Source organism: Pristis pectinata, chromosome 4 (assembly GCF_009764475.1).
Source record: "Pristis pectinata isolate sPriPec2 chromosome 4, sPriPec2.1.pri, whole genome shotgun sequence".
Lineage (NCBI taxonomy): Eukaryota > Metazoa > Chordata > Chondrichthyes > Rhinopristiformes > Pristidae > Pristis > Pristis pectinata.
Genome location: NC_067408.1, coordinates 102,112,809 through 102,129,310, shown reverse-complemented (window position 1 = coordinate 102,129,310; position 16,502 = coordinate 102,112,809). Strand labels below are relative to the sequence as shown.

Genomic DNA, 16,502 nt, shown 5'->3' with positions numbered 1-16,502 from the left:
AGCCTCTACATCCTTCCTATAGTTATAGGTAGAGTTGGCTGAAATGGATGGGAAATAAATTAAAATATATAATGGATAAACTGAGGCTAGCATAAGGAGATATTTCATAATTCTCAAAGATATTTTTTTTCCCCTCTGTGGAATTTAAGGATGATCAAGTTGCAGCTAGTTAAGAAAGTTGAGAATGATATCAAGTTGGAAGAAGCCACATACAATTTTGTAAAGATTTTAGGAATGTTTTAGAAACCAAAAGGATAACAAAAGAAAACAAGAAAAAAAAGTAGATTACAAGAGTAAACCAGCAGGAAACAAAATCCCACTGAGAGTTGCTATAAGTACACAGGAGTACCAAGATAAACATTGGTCCCTTAAACATTGAAGCTGGGAAACAAGGAAATGACAGAAGCTTTGAACAAGTAGTTCACATCAGCCTTCATGGTAGAATATACTTAAAGTATCCATTTGTAGTACAAATCCAGGGACAGAAAGGGAGGATCTTTACAGGGATTTAAATTATCAGGCTAATTAGTGGGATTAGTGATCAACAAGTCCACTGAACCTGATGACCTACATGACAGGTACTTAAAAAGTGACTAGTTACAGTAAGGATGCATTTTTTGTAAAGTTGAAGTTTCCTAGATGGTGGAAAGATCTCAGCAGGTTAGAAAAAATGCAAATGAAGTACTTCTATTCAAGAAAGGCAAGAGAAAGTGGGGAACAAAAGATGTCCTTAGAAAAATACTGGAATTTATTATTAAAGTAGGAGCAGGACATTCAGAAATTCATAATATACAAAACCATATTGAGTCTGCTTGATTGTATCAGAAAAAAAACACTGAGAATGCAACAAGCAGGGTGGATGAAGGGGAATGACTAGATTTGGTGTATGCAGATTTTCAAAAGGCATGAGGTGCCACACAAAAGGTTGGTGTTCAAGGTCAGAGCTTAAGGTGATGGGACAGAGGGGTTGATGGTGGTAAATATAGCAATATGGATAGTTCAGTTGTTAGAAGACAGATGTGATAAATGGATCAATTTCAGCTAAGTAAGCTGGAACCAGTAGGGTGGCAAAAGATCTTTGCTGAGATCTCAACAATTAAAAGTAGACATTGTAAGTGAGAATGTAAGAACAGTATATTGAGCCAAATTTGGTTACAACAGTAAGTGCAGTTGTAAAGCTGAAAGACTCAGCAAAGAAACAGATAAGTTAAACAATGAGTAAAGACTTGGTAGATGGAGTAATAATATGGGGAAATGAGGTTATCCATGTTGGTAGTAAGAACAGAAAACTAGATTATTTAAATAGACAGAGATAAAAAAACACTGCTGTTGTAGAAGTAGATCACTTTACATATTAAACAGATTTGGCACGCAGGTGAAACAAGTAATCAGGAAGAGAAATGGAAAACTGGCCTTTGTTGCAAAGGAGATGGAATATTAAAATACAGAAATCTTTGCTCAATTGACAGTGGTTCACAAAATGTTTGCAAAGTTAATTCCTGGGATGAACAGCTCATATTGTGAGGAAAAGTTCAGTAAGTTAGAATCCATACTCATGGGAAGTTTAGAAGACTGCAAGGTAATCTTATTGAAAAGTAAAATACTGACGAAACTTGACAAGGCAGATGCTGAGAGGAGGATTCCTCTTGTGAGAAAACCTAGAACTAGAGGACATTGTTTCAGAATAAGGGTGCCCCACTTAAGAAGGATAATATTGTCCGTCAAATGCTTGCCAGTGTTTAGAATTTTCTAATGTAGAGAGCTCAGAGGCTAAAATCACTTAATATATTTGAGGCCAAGACAGATCATTGGCCTACTGAGGAAATGATTATGGGAACAAGCAGGACCATGGAGCAGAAACCAAGATCAGATCAGCTGCGATCTTATTGAGGTACAGAGCAGGCTCAGATTCGTTACTATTTGAGATGTTGGGAGATGGAAATGGGGAAAAATAAAAAGAGGACCAGAATGGGGGCAACAGGTGAATGAAGGCTAGTGTGGAAAAAGATGTAGGTGAAAAATGAAATGAGGATAGCTTAGGAATTATTGAGTCTGAATGTTTCACAACATGATTGGAGATAGGCAACTTAAGATGGAAATGTGCGTTTTGAGACAATTAGGTGGGAATGCAGTAGATTCCAGAAGTGATAAACTGTCTTGTTTAACTTCAAAGGCCAACCAAGGAGAAAACGGAAGGCAGGCATAATGACTGGAACATACTCTGGATATTGGCCATGTTATCCTTAAATAATTCTAGTTTAAATTTGTTTAAAGCAAAATACATACTTCATCCACCATTGGATACTGGATAAGCAGCCTGATAACAGAGCAATTTAAAGGGTAGGACTGGGAATCTTGTGCATGCAAGTTATGCCCGTGTCTGTGATGATTTTGTTTTAAACAGCACGTACAGTGGGAAGGGAATGGGGTTAAGAGTTTTTCCTTTACAAGGATTAAAAACTAGCTGGCTAGGCCCAGAAAAAGAAACTATTAACGATTATGCTCTATCTACCATAAAGTAAACAAGAATGGGAACAGGCAAGAGTAAGCAACCAAGTCAAACAACAGGTTAAAAGGCATGGAGGAGGTTGTGGTTGACAGTCAAAGACTATAGGTGATTGAAAATGATAAGATAATGCACTTCAGAGAAGTTATTACTCTGGTTATTACAGAGATTTTAACACTGGCAGGAACTGAACTTTGACTGGAGAAATTCAAATTTGGAATTGCAGGAAAGATAGGGACGGATTTAGTCATCAATATATTAAAACTACAGAGGGAAAAGCATGGTGAAACTGACATAATAGTTTGCAAGATCAAGGAGCTAACAATGCAAATTTTAAAATGAGTCAGAAAGAAACTGTCATGTTTTTTTATTGACTAAAGAAGAAAATTTAGAATTAAATCTCAGCCAGGTCAGTTAAGTAATTTTGTTCTCTTGAATATGCATTTTACCATCATACTTGACCTTGAAGCCTTTTTCATCTTGGCTTCCACTCCTACACAAAATTTGACCCCCATAGTTTACGTATTTAATTATGATTTTCAAGGGATGTAACAGATTAAAAGGTGCAAACCTCAAAGAGAAGTATTCCACTGTGTAGCGTGTGGTCAATGGTGCATCTGCTCCCGCTTCCCATGTCAGGAGATGAATGAAGTTTTCTGACACAACTGATAAATTGCGAGGTGGATTTAGCAGACTAGTAACTAAAACAAGAAAAATAGAAATCTTTCAGGATAAATATTAACTGAGCAAAAGTTTACAGTAGAAAATGCTTCAAACTTCTTAGTGTTAATGTTTTACTATTGTCAGTACAATTGCACACAACCGCAGACTTGCTAAATTATAAACATGCTCAAACATGGTGAGCGAGTCCAGTCCTGGCTGCTTCCACACCAGTGAGCTCAGTCCCAGACACTAGTCCAGGACAAGCCAAGTAAGAGGTATCTGTGTGCATTCCTCACTCCGTTATCCATGTGGAAGCTGTAAAGGGTGGGGGTGAGGCATGGTGAGGATATGAAAAAAGGGGTCAGATTGTTCGGTCCTCCACATTTCGCTTGGGCAGCAGACTGAACCCATTCAATTCAACCCAACAGTGAGAGCATGCCCAGGGAGAAGTGATTTTTAAATTTGGTATAATTGACAAAATATTTTAATTTAAATGCATTTTATAACATATCATTTACACAAAAAACCCACACTGTGCTCCAAAACAAAAACTGGAGTCCTCTTATCCTTCTCCATCCAACACCAACATAACCTACTTTTATCTAGATTCTCCTTAATTGGAACTGCACCAGTTGTCTTATGGTAGGTAGAAAGTTCCACACGGGAGAATCTCTGCATAAAGATGCTTTTCCTGCATTTGCTAATGGCTATATTATCAACTATGTTATTATTTTGACCTTTTGTTCTGGGCACAAGAGGACAGGTCTTTGACATAAATGTCATCTCTCCTTTGGTAATGAAAAAGAATCCCAACTTGTTCGATCTTTCCACACAGGAATAGGCAACCTTCCAATATGTATCATTGTAACATCCCCTTCTCTCCCCCCCACCACCCAGAAAATGCAGTCACTAACCGCAAATTCTTAATGATTAGCTAAACCATTAAAATCCGTTAACTTTAGTTCCTCCACAAGATGGAAAACTTTCTTAAAAAGTAAGAAAAAAAACTTCAACACTCTTACAGTATCCTTTACAACTTTTTGCATGAAACAATTGAAGAACACACTTTTCCAACCTAAACAGAAGGCAGGCCTTGATAGATTTGTCACTATTTATAATTGCACACAATGGTTGGTACTGTAACGATTTGTTGCCTCAACTCGGGCTTTATGATTCAGCGTATTATAGGGGTTGAGGGGAAATGACCAGAGGAGATTGTTATTTATTTGTTCACATTCTTTACAATAATAGACTATTCCGACACACGCAACTGAATTGCAGCCATAGCTGTAAACAATGCAATGAAGCATTGCATTAGTAGCAGGAACAGCTCTTCATATCAGCTCCAATATCACACATTATCCCTGTATCCACAAGTTCCCCCTGGTGTTCCAATTTCCTCCTGCATTGAAGGACATTTAATCAGTCACTGTAAAAAAGCCCCTAGCGTGCAAATGAGTGGTAGAATTTGAGGGAGAATAAAATGGATTAGGATGGAATTAGTGCAAAGATGAATGCTTGATGCTCAGTGTGGAGTTGGTGGGCCAAAGGGCCTATTTCTGTGCTATATCTGTCTATTTAACAAGATCTTGGTTGGACTTTTATTTCAGTGCCATTTTCCTGCACAGACCCTTATTACTTTATTATCAGATCAAAAGAAGTAGGCAGGAATATATGTGATAGAGTGGAGACTGAATGACACAAATGGTGGGATGCCAGCTGAGAGGGAGTGCAATGAACAAGCCTTCACCATCCTTTCTTCTGTTGCTCCCACTATCATGCGGCAGTCAGTCTCTTGGTCTCCAACCTTTCACAGATATTCTTTTTGTTCTCTCTGCTCCTCCCTTTTCTTGCTACTTGGAACAAGTTTGATTTCTAACCTTTCCTAGTTCTAATGGAAGATTGATGTGAAACATCATTCATTTCTCTCTGCACAGATACTCCACGACCTGCTGAGTATTTCCAACATTGATTTCACATCAATCTGGTGAACCTTTGTTGTATTACTCTATTGCAAGTATATCTCTGGTCTCAATACCTCTTTACTACGATACTCAGATCCTCCTTTCTTAATTGCTTGGCTGTATCCGCACATGAATTTCAGTGATTCATTTAACCCGGTCTCTCTGAACATCAACATCTTTCAAATCTATTTTAAAAAGTTTCTAATATTTTCTTTCTTATAACACAGGAGGAGGCCAATCAGCCCATTAGGTCTATGATGGCTCCCAGCAGAGCACTCCCATCAGTTCCACTCTCCCTCTTATTTTGCCGCCACGACACCTTACATTTTCCCCCATATAACATTCATCTTCCACATCTTCACCCACCTACTCACTTTGTCTATAACTACTGAAGCCTCTCTGTATCCACTTCATGCTTCCAGCCAGTGTTGTACCATCAGCAAATGTTATATGCAGTCTCCTCACCCAAAGCACCCCTCTGGTCACAGCTGCCCCAACCTGAAAAAGTCCCATTTATTCCCACATTTTACATTCCCAAATCCATTTCAGTATATTACCCTCAATTCCACTTGCTCTAATTTCGTTTAATAATCTCTTGTTTGTCTATCTATCAAAGCCCTTCTGAAAGTCCAAATATACCACATCCACTATTCTGCTGGTCACAACTTAAAAAATTAACACGTCAAAATATCAATTCTGCCCAATTCTATTACTTTCAATGTGACCTGTTCCCACTTCCTAAATAATAGACTTCAGAATATTTCTTACCACCAACATCAGGCTACCTGGTCAATTTATCCAAAAAGGCAGCATCATTAACAGTACAAATATCCATTTATATTTCAGGCCAGATTATTTAAATGAGTTCAAAGCCAAATCTACTATCTTAAGTGTAGTACCATCATTGAGTTAAGAACTGGAAAGGCATTTCAGAACTCAAGTTGAAATCACTTGCAAACATTTAAAAATAAACAATTTCAAAGTGAAAGCTTAACACAAAAATAAACATGGTATTTTGGTTAGTACATCTTAAAGGAATCAAAGAATAAATATTTAAATATGTTTCTATAACATGATGACCATGCAATGAGTATCAAAACAGAAAATATTTTGATGATACTTTAACCTTGATCCAAAATATTTACCAGGCTTGAGAAAATGAAGGAGATATAGGAGGCCCAAAACTTTGAACAGCTTCAAGCTGTTTAAAATATCAGTTTTCTTTTTTGATTGTATGCTTCCTTCTTTTTTCATCCTATTAACAAAGGAAATTGATTAAAGCCAGACAACAACAAAGTGTAAGAAGAAGTTTAAAAGCAAAATTGACCATCTGGATCACGTTGGACCCATTATTTGACCTACAGGGTAACAGGATGATTTAAAAAAATAATAATTCATTGCATACAGGACAACAGTTAATGTGCATTCTTAAGTATTCTTGAGATGAGTGGCATGCTGTGCCATTTTGGAGGGCAGTCGAGAGCCAAGCACATAACTGTGGATCTGGAGTGATAAACATTTTTTTAAATTTATGTGTGTGTATATATATATCTATAAAAGTATAAATAAATAAATAAAATGATATCACATTATATCACATACATCATACTGTGGAATGAAGACAGATTTCCTATCAAGGAGTTATTGATGAACTACTCATTTACTATTGAAATGACAAACTAGTAATTTCACAATCACTATTATTAGTACAAACATTTTTAATGTTAATTCACAGACTTAATTAATTGAATTTAAACTACCAGATGTGGAGTTTGTTACTAGATCGTTAGTCGAGGCCTCCAGAATGGTAGTTCTCAGGAACCTTCCCTACAATTTTATATCATTGATGGGATTTAGAAACTATTATTCAGTGCTAGTTGCCAGCAAAGTAACACATGTTCTAATCAATTTGGAAATACTCATGTAAACAAATCTTTACTCTTTGCCCATTCAAACTGCTCAAAAATGCATAAAAAACCCTTAAAGGATTTTAAGTTGTTAAACTGTAATGTCTGATACTTACTTGCACTTGCTCAATATATTAACTTCTGCCTGGATTATTGCTAGTGATAGCTAGTGTCCAACATAGCTGTTACTGCAACGATAACACAAAGTTAGTGTCATTTTTATGGCATAAATGAGGAAATCCCCCTAATAAAGTTACCCTTTGAATTATATGATTAGATGTGTCAAAGTACAAGAGCAAAACCAGAAAAGATTACAGCCCATATTGGGGTGCACAGCTATTAGTGCTGCTGCCTCACAGCTCCAGCAGCCCAGGTTCAATCCTGACCTCTGGTGCCGTGTTCACTTGGAGAAGATTGAATAATTTTCAAGTGATCAGATGAGTTTCCTTCAGGTGCTCCTAGTTCCACCCACTCACCAATGATGCACACGTTGATATGTTATTTAGCCACCGTAAATTGCTCTGAGCATGTAGGTAGATGATAAAATGAGGGTGGAGTTGACAGGAATGTGAGAAGAAAATAGGATTACTGTAAATAGGTGAGTGATGGTTTGTGGTTCATTGGACTGAATCATTTTCAGTTCAATGAATCATACTGTGTTCGATTCAGTCACTCTTATGTTTGTTTCCTGCAGCTGGCGTTTCCAATCTCCTGTCAGCCTTGCCACTGCAACCACTTAGTGAGTAAGAGCAGTCTTCAAATGACAGTTAGGCTGTAAACAGTGGAAACCAAGGTCTCTGGTGTTCTGACAGCCTATTCTGTCAGAAAACCTTTTCCAGTCCTTCAAATAATAAGTATCAAACAATTAATTTAAAACCACATCCAACTTTAAACCATTAACATTAAATTAAAAGTAAAAATCAATTTGCTTTCACATACTTTTTTATCTGCCCTCAGTTTCATGACTGGCATATAACCTAAGAGGGCAGATCCAGCGTACCTGACCCTCAGCCTAGCAGGGTGCAGAACACCCCTGGACTTGGTGGCAAGTCTAGGGATGCTGCCTTCTGACCTATAGAGCATTCCATATTTCCACTCTGCAGTGTGCCAACATCCAAGTCACAACACATTGCAGAGTGGAAATATGCGTAGCTATTAGAAAGGCTTAGCCATTAGAATGATTGGCCCATTATGTTTTTAGCTCTCAATTTGCACTGAAGGACAACATGGCAAATGGGAATTCTATATACATCCTTGATTGATTGTAGGATGAATTGATGTGCCAGACTCTGAGATTTGATAAGCCACTTTTTTGTGGCAATGTGCCGGCAAATGAATGCTTGCTGCTGTTAAAAGGCTTTGGACAGTATTTAAATGTCTGATATTTGGACATTTAGAAAAGTTCAAATAGATTTGTGCAATTTTTATTAAAAATAACACATTTAGTTGAAAATGCTTTAAAGTACTAGAAATTAAAAACAAAAGGGTAAAATAAAGGAAATATCCCACTTTACCTGACAATCTTTTCAATCAAGGTTGAGGAATTCATTAAATGACTGGGGTGGCTACATTTTCCCATTTGCTTGGTGGGCACAGAAATTAGAGACAGGCCAACCACAAAGAGGGCATCACTAACAGTTCTCTATGGAACTACTGGCAAAAGGCATGTACACTTTGGGCCAACAAAATAACTTCAACCCTGACCATTGATCAATTTGAAGACATACATCCTAAACAAAACTGCAATTAAATTTCAATTCCCCACCTGCCCAGCAAACCCGCACCCCCCCCCCCCCCCCCACCCAGTTGTATCTGGTTTTGTGCAGCACCAAAACAGCAGCAGCTATGGAACATCTTGTAGATTACCAGAACTTCCATAGTAAGTTGGCATAAAATAATTAACTAAAATCTACATGTTACAGGAATTATCAGAAAATCTGACTCTCAAACCTCATGTAATTCGTATTAGTTTATTATTGTCACTTGTACCGAGGTACAGTGAAAAACTTGTCTAGCATACTGATCGTACAGGTCAATTCATTACACAGTGCAGTTACATTGAGTTAGTACAGAGGACATTGAGGTAGTACAAGTAAAAACAATAACAGTACAGAATAGTGTCACAACTACAGAGAAAGTGCAGTGCAATAAGGTGCAAGGTCACAACAAGGTAGATCATGAGGTCAGAGTCCATCTCATCATATAAGGGGACCATTCAATAGTCTTATCACAGTGGAATAGAAGCTATCCTTAACCACTGCCGAATGACCGAAGTCCCACATGACCAATTTCAGGATCAGCTGCTTTCCTACAACCATCAGGTTCTTGAACTGACCCGAAAACCCTAAACCTACCTCAGCCACAGAAACTGCGTACCACCTCTTGCACTAACATGGACTTGACTCTGATTGTGCAAAACAAAAAAATTAGTGCAAAAAAATCTTCTTCCCCCCCACCCCCCTATGGTCTGGTAAAATTTATGTTCGGCATTGTCTGAATCTACGTGCCTGTGATGCTGCTGCAAGCAAGTTTTCATTGTACCTGTACATATGACAAGAAACTCGACTGGACCACTGACAGGACAAGCTGTCTCATGATTAACTTAAAGAAATACATTGCAACAATCCTAACTCATGTGAGCAAGTAGCAGGGAATATTTATCTTGCTTTTCCTTTACCCTCCCAATGAGAAGCAGTGAACCTTTGGGAACATTCAGATGTGCACCAGATGATTGGAATCATGTGATCATCCACTTTGGGTATATGAAAGATGCACAAGGTAAATAAACAGACCAGGGCTTCAAATCCAACACTTCAAGTTCAGATTCAAATCAACGTCTTTGGAGAACTACAATTTTCTCCCTTGACCCTCTCTCACCTACTGATTGCACCTCCTGGACCGGGACATAATAAGAATTTGTCCTCAACCACCATCACTGTCTTTTGCAAAACAATCACACAAAAACACAAGGAGAAGACAGTATAGTTCTTCAAGCTTGCTTTACCATTCAGTATGATCATGGATGATTTGACTGTGGCTTCATTTCTACTTTCTTGTATTATCCCCGTAAATTCTCATGTAGACCAAAAATTTATTTTGGCCTTGAACATACTTAACTACTTCATATCCACAACTTTCTGCAGTTGAGAATTTTGAGGACTGGCAATTCTTATTGCAGTCTTAAATGGGTGCCCTTACATTCCAAGTACAGACCCTAGATTTACCTCCATCACAGAAAAGCACAGCACTTACCATCCCCTTTCCTTTCAGAACACAATTGGTCGATCAGACCGCTTTGCATTCTAAACCCCATGGTACAGGGCAAGATTACTCAAGCTTTCCTCCTGACAGCCCTGCATTTCAGAAATCAAGTTACGAACCTTTCTCTGAACCTGACATTCTCTCCATTAAGCAGACTTTTCCAATCTGCTTTGACAACATCCTTAAAAATTACTTCCAGCTACATGGTAATTTCTTCAAAGCCCCTGTTGAAATACCTAAAAATAAAACCTGTTAAATTTCACAAGACCAAGATCCTGTGACTGGCCATATTTGCTTGCCTAATTGTTCAATTCAGCAGTCCCCTTACAAAACTCCACTTCTACTTTTTAAAAACATATCCATCTCCAATTTGTTTCCACTCTGCCTCTATTAACAGCCACCAATTTTATCCTTGATCACCTTTTCCCCCCTCATTTAGAATACAGGGTACAGCACAAGAAAAGGCCCTTTGGCCCATGAAGTCCATGCTGACCTATCTGCCTGCACATTATCTATATCCTTCCATTCCCTGCCTGTTCATATGCCTATCTAAATGCCTCCTAAATGTTTCCATCACCTCCTGCATTCCAGGCACCTACCACTCCATGTATAAAAACTTGCCTCACACATCTCTTTAAAACTACCCCCCACCACCTATGCATGGTTTCAGGTAGTTTTTAAGTTGCAGACATTGAGATCGCTTTATTTTTGTTTTGAACCATTTGTCAGTTCACATTGACTAAAAATCACTTTATGGGGAAAGTTGTCCAAGCAAACATTGGGACTAAATGATTTTCAGCTCCTGCTATCATTCTGCACCATAATCACAAACTATTTCCCCTTCTAGACCACCGCCTCGCGTTGAACTTGTGCATGAACTCTCGACGATGCAAACAAATCCAAAATGAGTTGGAAACCCCAACAGATCCATTAGTGAGACTAAATGCTTTGTCCAACACTGCTCCAGCTCCATTAAAGCTTCAGATTTGCTGGTCCATAAATGCCCACAACCTATAAACTCCCACTTATCCAAAATTCTGTTAACTATAGTGCCATGCGCAAACTCCTCATCATGACATACCAATCTGTGCTGACTGTCCCAACATACAGTGGCATGCAAAAGTTTGGGCACCCCTGGTCAAAATTTCTGTTGCTGTGAATAGCTAAGCGAGTAAAAGATGACCTGATTTCCAAAAGGCATAAAGTTAAAGATGACATTTCCTTAATATTTTAAGCAAGATTACTTTTTTATTTCCATCTTTTATAGTTTCAAAATAACAAAAAGGGAAAAGGGCCCGAAGCAAAAGTTTGGGCACCCTGCATGGTCAGTACTTAGTAACATCCCCTTTGGCAAGTATCACAATTAGTAAGCACTTTCTGTAGCCAGCTAAGAGTCTTTCATTTCTTGTATGGGGGATTTTCGCCCATTCTTCCTTGCAAAAGGCTTCTAGTTCTGAGAGATTCTTGGGCCGTCTTGCATGCACTGCTCTTTTGAGGTCTATCCAGAGATTTTCGATGATGTTTAGGTCAGGGGACTGTGAGGCCCATGGCAAAGCCTCCAGCTTGTGCCTCTTGAGGTATTCCATTGTGGATTTTGAGGCATGTTTAGGATCATTATCCTGTTGTAGAAGCCATCCTCTTTTTATCTTCAGCTTTTTTATTTTGTTTACAGACAGTGTAATGTTTGCTTCCAGAATTTGCTGGTATTTAATTGAATTCATTCTTCCCTCTACCAGTGAAATGTTCCCTGTGCCACTGGCTGCAACACAAGCCCAAAGAATGATCGATCCACCCCGTGCTTAACAGTTGGAGAGGTGTTCTTTTCATGAAATTCTGCACCCTTTTTTTCTCCAAACATACCTTTGCTCATTGCGGCCAAAAAGTTCTATTTTAACTTCATCAGTCCACAGGACTTGTTTCCAAAATGCATCAGGCTTGTTTAGATGTTCCTTTGCAAACTTCTGACGCTGAATTTTGTGGTGACGACACAGGAAAGGTTTTCTTCTGATGACCCTTCCATGAAGGTCATATTTGTGCAGGTGTCACTGCACAGTAGAACAGTGCACCACCACCACTCCAGTCTGCTAAATCTTCCCAAAGGTCTTTTGCAGTCAAACAGGGGTTTTGATTTGCCTTTCTCGCAATCCTACGAGCAGTTCTCTCGGAAAGTTTTCTTGGTCTTCCAGACCTCAACTTGACCTCCACCATTCCTGTTAACTGCCATTTCTTAATTACATTACGAACTGAGGAAACAGCTACCTGAAAACACTTTGCTATCTTCTTATAGCCTTCTCCTGCTTTGTGGGCATCATTTATTTTAATTTTCAGAGTGCTAGGCAGCTGCTTAGAGGAGCCCATGGCTGCTGATTGTTGGGACAAGGTTTGAGGAGTCAGGGTATTTATAAAGCTTTGAAATTTGCATCACCTGGCCTTTCCTAACGATGACTGTGAACAAGCCATAGCCCTAACAAGCTAATCAAGGTCTGAGACCTTGGTAAAAGTTATCTGAGAGCTCAAATCTCTTGGGGTGCCCAAACTTTTGCATGGTGCTCCTTTCGTTTTTTCACTCTAAAGTTGTACAAAACAAAAATAATACACTAATCTTGCTTAAAATGTTGAAAAGAATGTTTCATCTTTAACTTTATGACTTTTGGAGATCAGTTCATCTTCTACTCACTTAACTATTCACAGTAACAGAAATTTTGACCAGGGATGCCCAAACTTTTGCATGCCACTGTATACTCTTCATTAAGTACTTTGACCAAATCCATTTCTGCTGCCATTGTATCCCTACCCTTTAATCAGTCTCACTTGCTTTTTTTTTAAAAACACCTGCAACCCACTGGTTCAGCATTAGTTACAGAGCCTCCAGTTACGTTGCCCCTTTTCTCATGCTGCCTCATTAACCTCCTCCCTTCTGACTTTAAAAACCTTTTGGTGCACCATCCAATTTCCCCATCAATGATTTGCTAACCTTTCCAACAATATTTTTACATTTAAACAATCTGATATTTGTATTAACATTTTAATTCATCCTTTTATTTGAAAATGCTACTACCTAATGCAGTCAGTCAAAAAAGATTAAATGACCTTTTGAAATACCACAAAATAAAGCTTGGTAGAATCAAGGCAATTGTAATCTACTTACTCCATTTGTCATGTTAGCTATGGTAGTAATGACATGTCATGGGTCAACCCAGTATGACCACCAAACATGTAGCACGGTTTTGGGCACCTATATTGCGGTCACCATTGCCCTCAAATAAAAAGATACTTGAAGAGCACATACACATTTAAAGGTGCATTAGTGTGTATGCAAATGAACACATGCACCTTCTCATCATGGGGAACATCACACCAGACTCCTGTGCAGTGCACCCTTGCAATCTCATACATTGCCCTGCCGCCTGTGAAATGTGATCATGTCTTACCCTCTGGAATTTATTTCCTTGGTCTCCCCATTTACATCTTCCCATTTATCACCTCAGTACCACAAACATATTGGCATTAATTTCTTTTCTATGATGGCTTAAGGACAAAATCATGAAGGACCTCAAATAAAATCATATCGCTGATACAAGTAGGTAACAGAATTCAACTCCTAAATGGCATTGGGCAGCAGTGACACAATTAGCAAGTCTGCTGTCTCATAACTCCAGTGATTCGGGTTCAATCCCGATCTCTGGTGCTGTGTGGAGTTTGCACATTCTCCATGACAGTGCGTTTTCTCGGAGTGCTCTGGTTTCCTCCTGCATAATAAAGGTGTGCAGATTGGTAGGTTAATTGGCCATTGTAAATTTCTCTTGGAGTAAATAAGTCAAATTGATGGGAACATGGGAAGAATAGGTTACAGGGAAAATTAGTGAAGGGATGGGATTGCTGAGCCGGCACAGAGTCAATGGGCCAAACAGCCTCATTCTATTGGTATTGGTTTATTATTGTCACTTGTACTGAAGTACAGTGAAAAGCTTGTCTTACAAACCGATCGTACAGGTCAATTCATTACACAGTGCAGTTACATTGAGTTAGTACAGAGTGCATTGAGGTAGTACAGGTAAAAACAATAACATTACAGAGTAAAGTGTCACAGCTACAGAGAAAGTGCAGTGCAATAAGATGCAAAATCACAACAAGGTAGATCGTGAGGTCGTAGTCCATCTCATTGTATATATAAGGGAACTGTTCAATAGTCTTATCACAGTGGGGTAATGCCACAGTAGTGCCATAAGGAAACACAGAAAATATTAAATATAGAACAGAAAAACTTGAAACAAAGCAAGTTCAAGAAACAAGATTAAAAACTTAACTGTTTCTCTAAAAAAGTAGTTAAAAATACATCACTTATTTTAAAGATGGTTAACACTGAATTGTGACTAATTCTAAAGCATTTCATTTTCATACCACCGAATTCAACCTAAAACGGGCATTTTAAAATATTTACCCTGCTGCTGCTCTTGCAGTCATCTCATGAATAGAAGCAAACTTACTGGGGCGAAACCCTTCTCCTAAATTAGTAAATTAGTTTGTTATTATCACATGTACCGAGGTACGGTGAAAAACTTGTCTTGCATACGGAGCGGACAGCTCAATTCATTACACAGTGCACTGAGGTAGTACAAGGTAAAACAATGTGATATAATGTTGCATTGCTCATTAGTCACTCGTGTCAGCCCCTGGGATCGTAGTTGATGACAAGCCCTCCCAGCGCCATGTCCCAGCCCGTCCACCTCTTCAATAGCAGCTGGTCACCTCATCTTATGTCATTGCCCTTCCCGTTGATAGCTTACCCGATAATGATGAGAGAAGACTCTCGGTGATACAAGAGGAGCCGGGAATATCACCCCGTCCCTGTCGATGACTGGAGAGCACTTACCACAACGCAGACCCGACCCTCCCTCCGCCAGCTTCCCGTCCTGCTCCACCGGAAGCAGCTGCTGTGCTCAACCCCCGCCGGCGAGGGGGCGGGCGAACGCCCGGAACTGTCAATCACGGCCCCGGGCGGTGACGCCACCGCGAAGGAGGGCAGCGGCCGCCCTGCTCGGGGACCTTGCCCTGATCGGAAATCACGTGACCTCCGAGTTGGTCGGCGGGTTTCGCGGAAACAGGACAAAAACCGGGAAGTGGTGGGCGTGCTGAAAGTAAAAGTTGCTGGGTATTTATTATTAAAGGAGCGTGTGATGCTGCCAGTGTTACTCAACATCGTTGAGGTTGTCATCGCAGCTGTTGAAGGAATGTGTGTAAATTGGTTGTGATGTATCCTACATTAGGACGGTGACTACACTTAAATAAAGTTGCAAAAGTGCTCCCTTGCTTTTGTTAGCCCAACATTTGATCATTCCAGCAGGCTTCCCTGTTACTTTCTGTAAAGATGCCATCTAAAACTTCGTTGTTCGTGCATGTACCAGCACTGTGTTATTCACACGGAAACAGGCCCTTCAGTCACCAGGCCCACTTCAACGATTAAGCACCCATTTATATTAATCGGGCACTATTCCTATATTTTATTTCCCCCACATTCCCATTGGGCAGAATATACAAAAACTTGAAAATACACACCACCAGGCTCAAGGACACTGTTAAAAGACTCTTGTGAAAGATGGACTCTTGACCTCACAATGTATCATGGCCCTTGCACCTTATTGTCTACCTTCACTGCACTTTCTCAAGTACTGTAACACTATATTCTGTATTCTGTTATTGCTTTTCCCTTGTCTGACTTCAAAGTACTTATGTTTTGAAATGGCTTGCAAAACTAAATTTTTCACTGTATATCGGTAAATGTGATAACAATTAACCAATACCAACTCCTAGATTTTAACACTCATCTGCACACGAGGGGTGATTCACTATAATCAATTAACTTGCCAACCAGCCATCTTCAGGATGCAAGAGGAAACCCATGCAGTCATAGGGAGAATATGCAAATTCCATGCAGTCAACACTGAAGGTTAGATAGAAGCCAAGTTGCCAGAACTTTGAGGCAGCAGCTTTACCATCTGTGCCATTCTGTCCTTGCTGACTGCTTTGAGCTCTGCAATGTTTCAATTTTTCAATCCTGTTTTCAAATCCTATACGGTCGTGCTCCTCTCTAAACCGTAGTCTGCTTCAGCCTTCAAAAATTGCCTGGGTAATCTAGGCCTCGCCGATTCTGAATGAATATCAACAAATGTAATTGCTCTACTTAAGATAGCTGTGTCTTCA

General features: G+C 39.3%; 1 protein-coding gene across 2 annotated transcripts in view; it reads right to left on the bottom strand.

Annotated features, from left to right (window-relative positions):
• The window catches only part of LOC127569831 (interferon lambda receptor 1-like), a 35,175-nt gene extending 19,914 nt beyond the window's left edge, over positions 1–15,261 (bottom strand). The window contains exons 1-4 of one of the 2 annotated variants that reach the window (XM_052014779.1): positions 15,175–15,261; positions 7,157–7,228; positions 6,279–6,388; positions 3,078–3,207 (exon numbers count right to left, since the gene is read on the bottom strand). In XM_052014779.1, the coding sequence (XP_051870739.1) occupies positions 3,078–3,207; positions 6,279–6,387 (239 nt within the window). In that variant the 5' untranslated portion in view covers position 6,388; positions 7,157–7,228; positions 15,175–15,261. Of the gene's footprint in view, positions 1–3,077; positions 3,208–6,278; positions 6,389–7,156; positions 7,229–15,088 lie in introns of both variants that reach the window. The other variant, XM_052014778.1, reaches the window with a different exon arrangement.
• Between the last annotated feature and the right edge of the window lie 1,241 nt (positions 15,262–16,502).